At 39.0% G+C, this 12,197-nt stretch overlaps 1 protein-coding gene across 8 annotated transcripts in view; it reads left to right on the forward strand.

The window, feature by feature from the left end:
• Positions 1-12,197, forward strand: part of grin2bb (glutamate receptor, ionotropic, N-methyl D-aspartate 2B, genome duplicate b) — a 148,276-nt gene that overhangs the window by 96,822 nt on the left and 39,257 nt on the right. For all 8 annotated transcript variants that reach the window (XM_067441111.1, XM_067441112.1, XM_067441113.1 and 5 more), the window contains 2 exons: positions 4,802-5,072; positions 5,157-5,349. In XM_067441111.1, the coding sequence (XP_067297212.1) occupies positions 4,802-5,072; positions 5,157-5,349 (464 nt within the window). The remainder of the gene's footprint in view (positions 1-4,801; positions 5,073-5,156; positions 5,350-12,197) is intronic.

Consider the following 12,197-nt stretch of genomic DNA (forward strand, 5'->3'; position numbering starts at 1 on the left):
GAATCATCGGTTCTATGCAAAATAACGCATTTTGTATGATTTCCTTTTTTTTTTGTTAAAATTAATCACATTTTCACAGATTCTGCAAGCAGTTCACATACTTTTTCTTGCAACTGTATAAATGCATCATGCATATAAAATGCATATTGTTCTTCTTTTGAAACACTGAAATTGTGAGTGTTTCTCTAGATTTTATTTCTGAAGAAAATTGGAGTGGTGTAGAAAAGTATATGCTGCATGGGTTTTAGCATATTGCTATGTTACTGCAAGGATGTTCTGACTGGATACCAGGGGTCACTATATAAATGATTTCTAGTATGTTTTGAGTGTTGTATTTCTGATTAGAGCTTCTCTGATTAAGTAGAGCGCGTTCATAATCGCACCAAATAATTAATTCAGCAGAACCTAGTCTTGTTTATTAAATCATTGGAATGCATCATCAGGGAGTATAAACAGTCACTTTTTCAGAGCTACCCTCATTTGGCCAAAATGAGAATGGGATCTTGTGAAACCCCAGACCGAACCGCTGTTTGCTTCACTGCCTGTAATTCTAGAAACTCTAGCTGGTTGGGTTCACACCCTAATACCGGCGTTGTAACTCCCGCTGGGGAGCCAGCCGCTGCAGCTCGAGTCTCTTTCATCATCAGGAGTTTGCCAATGCTCCTGTCTCAACTAATGCTCTCTTCCTCTCCTCTATCTTCTGCATGCTGGAGCTCCTGTCAAAACAAATGTACCCATCCTCTCCCCTATCTTCAGCATACTTAGCTCCTATAAGAACTCCTCTCCAATTTAGTTTGATCATTTCTGGTTTAAAGGCATAGTTCAAAAAAATTAACATTTCGTCGTCATTTGCTGACCCTTATATCGTTCTCAACCCATGTGACAGCAGAAAAAAGGCTGCATGCAAGATAGAAAGTCATACGTGTTTGGAATGAAGTGAGTGTGAGTAAATGATGACTACTGGAATTTTGCCTTTAACTATCTTTCTGTTCATTCATCACTCTCTCACAATTTATGCCTTTAGACTTGTGTACAAGCCCTATAATAGTAGCGTTGACCCTTTTAATTCATGCCAGCCTTTAGAGCAGGGGTTATTATTGTTAACGAAAAACTATTTCAAACATTTTAATTGAAATAAAATAAAATAACGTTATTTTCATTGTTTTCTTGTAAACAATTCTTTTCAGATTTTCAGGTCAGTATTATTAAATTTCTATATCTGTGCAGTTAAACATTGCACATTCCTCACTGCATAAATTATAAATTGAATAGAGATTAATCCTTATTGAAGCTACAAACGTGATTCAGTCAAGAGCAGTGAGTGATTTTATTTTTGTCTTTTTTTGTTTGATTAACAATAATCACATACAGCAACAGATTTATTAGGTTGCTGTCACTTTAATATCTGCCACACATTACACATATCTGACACGCACTCTATTTTCTCACAACTCTTTATGTTCGTTTAATTTGAAAACATGCGGAAATAGCTCCTTCTGCTGGCTGTAGTCTTTAATCTCTGACCAAAAAATCTGTTTTAGATCATGTTTGGCTTTCCCCATAGTGTTTTACAAAATTCTCAAAAGAATTCAAATGGGTTGCACATTTTATCATCAGCATCGCATGGATCGTATCGCAACAGCTTGTGCAAATCTTAACACTTCTGGAAGGCACTGAACGCACCTATAGTGATTGAGGCGCCACTTAATTAAACAATGGGGCTTCAGTCAAAGTCATAATGCACAGATAATGATCCGTTACAAAAGCGAGAAGTAGCGGTACGCAAGAAAATGTGCAGTTATGCTTAAAGGGTTAGTTCACCCAAAAATGATATTGATGTCATTAATGACTCACCCTAATGTCGTTCCACACACGTAAGACCTCCGTTCATCTTTATTTTAAGATATTTTATATTTTAGTCCCGGAGCATATGCAGTCTATGCACACTGTACTGTCCATGTCCAGAAAGGGAATTTCCTTTCATCAAAGTAGTCAATATGTGACATCAGTTGGTTGATTTAAGTCTCTTGAAGCATCGAAAATACATTTTGGTCTAAAAATATCAAAAACTATGACTTTATTCAGCATTGTCTTCTCTTCCGTGTTCCTCCAAAAAGATTCAAACGGTTCATGAATCAGTTTGATTGGCAGTTTGATGCGATTCGAACTGCTTGAATCACGTGACATTGGCGTCCCGAATCATTGATCGATTCACTGATTCATGAACCGTTTGAATTTCATTTTTGGGTGAACTAACCCTTTAAGAGTAAAATGTATAAGTGCCGTTACTGCGTACAGGTGAGTACTGTCCCACTTCGAGCACTGAGAGCCGCTTCACAGACTGTTCGCTAGGACAGATTATAGTTCTTATTTTACATATTGAATGGTTCAATAGCACTGAAAAAAATGGATGCTGCGTTAATTGTGTTAAATACTTAAACTGAAAAAAATGTATTGCGTTATTTTGTCAGTCTTAAATTACTTAAAAATGTAATCAAAAACTGAAAAATTACAGCCATATGTTGTCACAGAACTCCTAAATTTGTATTTATATGCAGTGGTGTGGATAGAGTTCTTACAGTGCAATGGTCAGGATTGTGTTTTTTGATTTCTACTGTACCTTCAGCCATTCCCCAAAACAGGAGCAACCTCAGGGCAATACAAGCAGAGCCCAGTAGAAGTCACAGGGTTGCTCCGCTTATTGAGGAGGCTCTTGATGTTCTTGCCATAGACAGTAAAAGAAATGGACACAGCGACCCCATTGACGTCTACGGCGAAATAATGAAGTCAACCTAGGGGCACTCACTTCCTGATGGCTGAGCGAACTGCGCAGGCTCAGACTGAGCTTGACGACGTAGATGTGACGTGAGCCTCCTGTCTGACAGCTGTGAGTCTTCTAGTAGATGTGGAAAGCGAAATCTGAATCACGTTGTTTAAATATTTTCTCCCGTTGCTTTTGGCTCACTATGGGCTTCTCCCCATTCTTCCCCCTTGACTTTATCAGACTAGTCTCCAGGACATGTCTCCACGTCCCCCCGACTGCCTCAAAGACAGTAAAAGATTGCTGCGAGCGTCTCCTCAGGTCTATACGGTAATTTCTCAACTGTGCGACAGGGTCGCGTTGGTTATGACGCAATCGTTAGCCTATTTTTACAAAAACAGCTTCTGCGGGGCGATAGTGTAAGATACAAGGTAATGGAGCCTTTTATACATTGTCGTGTTTCTTTAGAAATAAACAATTGACAAATGGAGTCTTTAAACGTCTCAGATGTAAAGTTATTCACTGTCAAAGTGACTCAAAAATGAATGGGAGTCAATGGGATGCTAACAGCAGGTGATGGCTTGGTTAGCAATGGCAGCCCCTAGGGGTGGAACGCTTTCCGAGCGCTAGATTACCCCCTTGGTTCTTGCAGGCGTATAGCAGGCAGGTTTTTGATGTTCTACCAGTGAGACCAGTGCCCAGTCTTTGTGTTGTCTGTTGGGGGAAGAACAATGGTTCAGGTGATTCCAAAAGCTTGAATAAACAGTGTCCAATACTGTTACTCTGCTCTCCAGCCACACTGACATCTGTTTTCTTGTGCCTCCTATTTGTGGCCCTTCATCGTCTGCAATATCCTGGGTTGCTACAGTACCTGCACTATTATCTTCTCTTACTTTGCGCTTTGTAAAAGAACATGTTAACATCTTGGTATTGAAATTAAGAATTCACAATGTATCAGGACCATATTAGTTATCAGAATATGGTCGATTATGGATATTGACTTATCCTGTTATTATCCTGTTACTTATCAAAATCTTATAAAAAAAATATTGTGCATTGATGTTGTGATGCAAAAATTTGTAGCATTTAAAAATGTTGAGATTTTTTTAGACTAAATTGATTAGAATTGTAATTTTTTACACTTTTTTGGGTTATCAGTCATCAGATGCTGGACATAATTTTAATATCGGTCCATCTATAATATGAATCAGTGTTTTGTTATTGTTAACTAAAACCAAAAACAAATTTGTTTCTGGTAATTCTGTAAAAAAATAGTATTAGACCAAAAACATTAAAAAACTATGAAAATTAGAAATCTTGTTAACTCACTAAAAAAAAAATTATTTAAGTTGAAATACTAAAATGTATAATACTAAAACAGAACAAACCCCACTCTTTGTTAATATTAATAAAATAGTATTCGAAATATAAAAATAATATCGATATTAGCACATCTGTGGTACTGGATGCTTACACTACACTTGACTGCATATGTGTGTGTAATAAAACTGTCAGTGCAATTTGCAAGTCTGTCCAATTGTCTTCAAACATGGGGCGATACAGAAATATGCGTCATCAGAATTGGGGGTACAATAATTTCCTCTTCTAGTTGTGAATGCGGTTGATTAGAATGGAAAGCATCTCTGTGGACTTGTGTTTGAACGATTTGTTATGAGAAAATGCAGTTTAATTTCTCTCTGTCTCAGAGTAGTTCTGTGCATTCTGAAATGTGGGTTAGGTTTGCTTCTTTACAAATTATAAAGATCAAAACAACGTTTGCTATAGGCTGGTATCTGGAAGAAGTGCATGATGGGAATTTCACTTTTTATGATTAATGTTTTCATTTATTCCTTTAAATAAAAATAAAGCTTTTACTTTCATTCCCTCTTTGTCTTTTGGCCGATTTTCTCTTTCAACTCTCTGTTCTCTATGTATCTAAAGAACAAAAGCGAACAGTTTCGGGAGCTCTGGAGGCAGCAGGAGGGTGTTACAGGACATGCCGTTTTTTCATCTTTCTCTGTATTTTTTGCTACCTTCCAGATCCGGAGTACCGTTGAGAACAGTTTTGTTGGCTGGGAGCTGGAAGAGGTGCTGCTGTTGGACATGTCAGTCGACGATGGCGACTCAAAGATCCAGAACCAGATGAAGAAGCTCCAAAGTCCTGTTATACTTCTGTACTGCACTAAAGAAGAAGCCACAACCATTTTCGAGGTGGCACATTCTGTCGGCCTCACTGGTTATGGTTACACCTGGATTGTACCATCTCTGGTGACAGGGGATGCAGATAATGTACCAAACGTCTTTCCAACAGGTAAGAAAAGAAGGATGGATGGAATGAAAAAAAGGTTTGATATATTTCAGATGATTGTTTCAAACCCGTTTCCTTTATTTGCAGGTTTGATCTCTGTTTCCTACGACGAGTGGGACTATGGGCTGGAGGCTCGAGTGCGTGATGCTGTAGCCATAATCGCCATGGCAACCTCCACAATGATGCTGGATCGGGGTCCTCACACGCTGCTTAAGTCCGGATGCCACGGCACACCCGACAAGAAAGGCAGCAAGTCAGGAAACCCCAACGAGGTGCTGAGGTGAGTCAAGCTTAGCGGGGTGCCAGGGTTCAAACACTGACATCTGGGGTCTGCAATCATACACGTACACAGGCTCTCTTCCAGGCACACACACACTTACAACACCTGCTCAGGAGGGTTTCCGAAGTAATGGAGTGTTTTGAAAAGGGCGAACAGGTGCACAAACATACACGCACTTACTGTGTTCAGTAAGATTTTTTTTAAATAAAATGTATACTTTTATTCAGCAAAGACACAGTAAATTGATCAAAATTGACAGTAAAGACATTTATAATTTTACAAAATAGTTCTATTTCAAATTAATGCTGTTCTTTTGCTTTTTTGGACCAAAGAAAATCACAGTTGCAACAAATATATTAACCAGCACTTTTCCATCACTGATAATAATAAGAATGTTTCTTGAGCTCCAGATTGATATATTTGAATTTCTGATTTTACCTTAACTACTATGTACTTACATCAAAAAATAAGTACAATGTACTTACTGAGTTCAAATTGTATTGCGGGTAAAGTTAGGGACAGGTGTGGTGGGATGGGTCAGTTTAAGAGTAGGGTTAGGTGTAAGGGAAGTGCCAACTGTGTAATTACAAATGTAAATACAGATATTAATTACAGACGTAATTGCATGCAGGTATTTTTTAAAATGTAAGTACAATGTAAAAACATGTATGTACACAATAAGTGCTTTGTTAAAATGATTAATTACAATGTTAGTACATAGTAGTTAAGGTCACCTAAAATAAAGTGGGTCCATATACATGTATATATATATATATATATATATATATATATATATATATATATTAGGCAAGGCAAGTGTATTTGTATAGCACATTGTATACAATTGCAATTACAATTGCAAAAAGTGCTTTACAAAGAAATTAGTTAAAATAGTGTTAACATATGCATAAGAAAAAAACAATACCATGTGTATGAATTAATATAAAAACAAGTACAATTAAAACAGTTGTAAAGAGAAATTTTAAAATAAAATAAAAATAAAATGGTGAGAAATAGGTCCCTATCTGCCTGATTCTAAATTTGGATACCCCTATCTTAGATGGAAGAGATAGAGCAGGTTCACAATGTCTCCTGGACCATACAAGTCGGTCCAAGACGGGCTCCTGTCTTGCTAAGGGGACGTTAGCTTTGCCCCGCAGGGCCTCCCCTTTCTTGAGTCCGCTTTTTTACACCATTAACAAGAAGAATGAAGCAAAGCACACTTCTCTCCTTTCCAGTCTCCTCAATAATTTGTGGATTCGGTGTAATTAAATTTATGATTACAAATGTGATCATTAGATATAATTAATTACCTAACATGATTAATCACAGAAAACAATTAGTTACACTACATGTACTTGCTACAAATAGGGTTGGGATTTGGTTTAGAGTTACTTGTAAATATGCATACCGTAATACCTCAAATAGAAGCCTTTAGTCAATTAAACGCCGGGCCTCTGATAGTGGCCGGGGGCGTGGTCAGCATGAACAAATAAATAATAATTTATAAAGTATAATAATTGAAAATGGGGGGTAAATAACATTATGAAATAAATGCTTTTCTCCAAAACACTTTGGCCACAATTTTTGGCACCCTTTTATTAAATACTTTTTGCAACCTCCTTTTCCCCAGATAATAGCTCTGAGTCTTCTCCTAATGCCTGATGAGTTTGGAGAACACCTGATGAGATCAGAGAGCGTTCCTCCACACAGACTCTCTCCAGATCCTTCAGATTCACAGCTCTTCTCTTCAGTTCACTCCACTCATTCTCTATAGGGTTCAGGTCAGGGGACTGGGATGGTCATGGTAGAAGCTTCATTTTATGCTCAGTGACACATTTGTGTGGTGATTTTAATGTTTGTTTTGTATTGTTGTCCTGATAGAAGATCCAATCACGGCCATTTTAAGATTTCTAAAAGAATCCATCAGGTTTTGATTTTTTATCTGTTGGTATTTGCTAGAATCCATGATACCATGTATCTGAACAAGATGTCCTGGACCTTCAGCAAAAAAATAGGCCGACAACATTAAAGATTCAGTGATAATTTTAACCGTGGACATGGGGTACTCTTTATCCCTGTTTGCACCAAACCCATCTGGTAGATTTGCTGCCCAAAAGCTCTTTTTATAGTTTCATCTGAACACAGAACGAGGTCCCTTTTGAATTTCCAGTCGTGTCTGACACTAAATATGCTGGAGTTTGTTTCTGGATGAGCGAGGAGGATTTTTCTTGAAACCCTCTCAAACAACATGTGGTGATGTAGGGGTTGTTAGAATTTTTTTGTTGTTGTCTTTTTGACCCCAAGACTCAACTAATCTCTGCGATTCTCCATCTGTGATTCTTGGAGAGTCTTTGTCCACTCAAACTGTCCTCATCAACGTGCAATTGGACGATATAGACACACGTCCTCTTTCAGGCAGATTCGTAACATCTTTAGTGGATTGGAACTTCTTAATTATTGCCCTGATTGTGGAAATGGGGATTTTCAGTGCTTTAGCTATTTTCCAACAGCCACTTTCTATTTTGTGAAGCTCAACAATCTTTTGCTGCACATCAGAACTATATTCTGTGGTTTTACTCATTGTGATGAATGATTAAAGGGGGGGTGAAATGCTGTTTCATGCATACTGAGCTTTTTACACTGTTAAAGACTTGGATTCCCATCCTTAACAGACAAAGTTTCAAAAACTAATGTTGGACGTTTAATGGAGTATTTCTTTGTCAAAAATTCTCCTTCCGGTTTCTCACAAGTTTCAGAGAGTTTTTTTCGAGTATGGGTCGGTTTGACGTTAATAGAGTGGAAGGTCCTTGTATGGGGCGGACGGGCTCTTCTCCCGGTAGGGTGCGCGCGCGCGTGACTAGAGCGAGAGAGGAAATGCACGCCCATAAACACTCGCTCAGATGCAGATCCAGTCGTCCGTGAACACTTATTTTTTACCAAATTCCGTTTTTTCCATTTTAATTTTTGCAAATTCCGTTTTTTCCGTTTTAATTTTTGCAGATTCCTTTTTTTCCGTTAAAATGTTTGGCAATTCAGTTTTTTTTACCCTTTACTGTTATTTTGGTGAAAAAAAGAGTGTGCTTTTAATGTTAATATAATAAAACATAAAACAAAAAATAGGAATGACCTTAAATTTATTGAAGTAACAAACATCACATTTACTTTTTAGGACAAATACTGCATGATGCAACATAACACTGCACTTCAAGTACTTCAAATATTAATGGTTATTAGCTTTAAACTTTCTGGTAAAATACATTATAGTAGTTTATATAAGTTAAAATGAAAGTGCTCCATTAGCTTTTTCTTTCAAATAAAAAAATTAAAAAAGAACTAAAAAAAATTCATAAGAATCATCTTTTACATACAGTACTATTAAGTAAAACATTTAAAGCTGAAAATTAACATGAAAAAATAACACATTTCACCATGAAATCATGTAGTGAAATGTTCTGTGTTTAACAATCACCATTATGATATCCAGAGCTGTGAAAAATAAAGATACACGAAAACACAACACTGCCAGAAGTTTTTTCCCCCAACTTCAAAGACCCCTTTAAATGATTAAAACTAGATGCTTATCTTAACTTTAAGGTTACTTTTATCATGTAAACTACCCATGTACAGCATGTTAAATGTGTTTGGAACAGAGGGGAAAACGGTCGCATTTGCAGCAGATATGCATTGCTGTCTAATGTGCCCATTATAAATCAAAGCACGAGATGACAGGGGTCGAGAAGAACACCGGAAAATCTGACAGAATGGACAATATTTGTCTGTCTGTGCAATACACGAGCCGCGGTTCAGCTGCGCGCGACCAATGCTGCCTGAGCACAACGAGCGCGCGGCTCCCGCTCTCCGTACTCAAAGCTTCAGCGCTGCCTGCAGTGTGAAACCGCCGTTAGCGTCGAGTTTCTTAACTTTTCCGCTGCCGAAAGCAGAGCCGTGGAGACCAACTTCGCCATACTTTCATTGTTTTGAAGGGCGAGCTGAAATGACAGGAGGGGTTGTGTCGCGAAGATTTGCTTCCCCCGGTGTGCACTTTCCTCAGACATACGTTCTCCACCCACACAACACAGAATTGCATTACAAATATGTAAAATTCCGGGGAAACCAGATTCCGCGTTTATATGCAGATTCCGCGTTTATATGCAGATTCCGCGTTAATATGCCAATTCCGCGATACCGTCTGCGATTCCGTGATCGCAGAAATTATAGGGCCCTACACTTATGACGCGCTGCTCTCCCGTTCCACTTTATTCCTATGGGTGATATCAACGCTTCAGCACAGCATTCCCGGAAGGCAGCGCTGCATTTGAACGCAGAAATGACGGGAAGCTTCACAACATCGCGGATCTCCACGGTCACTGCTGTCACAGGACTTCACCAAATCATACCAAAGAAGTGTGTTTTTGACGGAGCGGTCCCAGCGATAAAGGTTCGGTCCTGCTTTGGAAGCAGCCGGTGAGTAAAACTGCTTCAAATGTCTATGCTGTTGGCTCGTCGCGTGAGTAAACATCAGTAAACGACACGATCGCGTGCTTCGTGCCTCCAGGCGCTCGTTTTTTTCCGGAAAGACTCGGTACAGCCTATATTTCTTTTATAAATATAATAAAACTAAAGACTTTTCGGAGATATGAAGGATGCAATACTACTCTATAGGTACTCAAGATTGACTTGAGATTGACTGAAACTGAGCTTTCACCCCCCCTTGAAGGCAATTTGGATTTGTGACATCCGAATCATGAATCAGTACGCTGATTCATAACCGTTTGAATCTTTATTTGAGGATTGAAAACAAACACGGAAGAGAAGACAATGCTCAATAAAGTCGTAGTTTTTGTTGATTTTGGACCGAAATGTATTGTCGATGCTTCAAGAGATTCTAACTAACTGATGTCACATATGGACTACTTTGATGATGTTTTTATTCCCTTTCTGGACATGGACAGTATAGTGTGCATACACTTAGATACGCTGTCTGACTAAATATAAAATATCTTAAACTGTGTTCCGAAGATGAACGGAGGTCTTATGGGTGTGGAACGACATTAGGGTGAGTCATTGATGACATCAATTTCATTTTTGGGTGAACTAACCCTTTAAAATTAAAAATGTTTTAGTCAATTTATAGCCCCTACAGTAACTTAATGGAGTCTGTGAAACTCTTCCCTCGAAATGGGATCACAAATGGCCACAGGAGACGCATTTGAAAGGCATGTTACTACCAAGCGGTAACTGACGATCCGTCTCACCTGTGATTGGATCAGCCGAGACGGATCCTAATAAAGAGAGCAAAGAGAGTCCTGGATTGAACAGCGTTCTATTGCAGCTGTACTGTCCCTGTAACTCCTCACGGAGACAGAACGAGTGAGAGTGACAGATGGACAACAAAGGAGAAAAGGAGAGCGGAATAGAACGTATATTATTGGTAATGTGGGTCTGCGGTAGCTCCTCGCTGAAGTGTCTGGCACAGAACACCTTTCACTTTTCTTTCCCCATTATGTCTCCTCTGACATTCAGCCCGCGCCCACGTGTCTGTACCGGCCCGGCTGTGGTTTTCATCTTAGAAACATAAATATCCATCGTAATACAAAAGTGAGCTTTTCATCGGAGCTCCTCTGTTCTCTTTTGTACCGTTATTTGACATTTAGTATTGAGGGGCATTGATTCCTAAGTATTAATTAGCGTTTAGGCTCGGTCACACTCTCTTTTAGCCAGTCATTTGATCTGCTGGTGAGGAGTTAATTGAATGCTCGAGGCAGAGCAGGATTAGGAAGCCGAATGGAACAACAGCGAAAAGCCTGGTCTCTCTCTTTCTGTCTCTCGCTCTTTACGTCTTTTAATATAACAAACTTTAAATCCCAAAGAGACATGGGTGAAAAGCAACAGTACCAGATTCAAATCTACCTCTCATCCACACTGTAATAGGAACAGCTGTGGCATACGAATGCTCAGTTTCCTCTGTGGATTCTGCATGTGCCAATTCCAGCAAAACAGATGACGGACTCACCTTTTCGCTGGTCTAGAGGATTGTCTATACCTGTGTACATTACATATTTTTTATAATATACTTTATTGGCAAAAGTTTTAGGACGTCTGCCTTTACATGCGCATGAACTTTAATGACATCCCATTCTTAATCTGTAGGGTTTAATATGAAGCTGGCCCACCCGTTGCATCTTTAATAGCTTCAACTCTCCTGGGAAGGCTTTCACAAGGTTTAGGAGTGTGTTTATGGGAATTTTTATCTTTTAGAAGTACATTTGTGAGGTCAGGCAGAGAAGGCCGGGCTCGCGATCTCGGCTCTAATTCATCCCAAAGGTGATCTATCGGGTTGAGGTCAGGACTCTGTGCAGGCCAGTCAAGTTCCTCCAGACCAAACTCACTCATCCATGCCTTTATGGACTTTGCTTTGTGCACTGGAGCGCAGTCATGTTGTAACAGGAAGGCGTCATCCCCAAACTGTTTCCACGAAGTTTGGAGAATGAAATTGTCCAAAATGTCTTGGTATGCTGAAGCATTAAGAGTTCCTTTCACTGGAACTAAGGGGCCAAGCCCAACCCCTTAAAAACAACCCCACACGTTAAAGCTCTGAATCTCTGAAAAAAACTAAAACTTATACAAACCCTGAATACCACTGAGAGTACTCCATCATACGTCCAACTTGTTTTTTTGAATCTTTGGCCATGTTTAGCATGATAATCCAACTTTTTAACAGTGTAAATAAGTCAGAATGCATGAAATGGCCTTAGACCCCCAAATTTAAACTTTTTTTTGTGTAAAGTGCTGCAGGGGTGGTTAGCAGAGAAACATCCAACAATCCTCTGATTGCTTGGTTCTGG

This window comes from Pseudorasbora parva, chromosome 4, assembly GCF_024679245.1.
Source record: "Pseudorasbora parva isolate DD20220531a chromosome 4, ASM2467924v1, whole genome shotgun sequence".
Taxonomy (NCBI): Eukaryota; Metazoa; Chordata; class Actinopteri; order Cypriniformes; family Gobionidae; genus Pseudorasbora; species Pseudorasbora parva.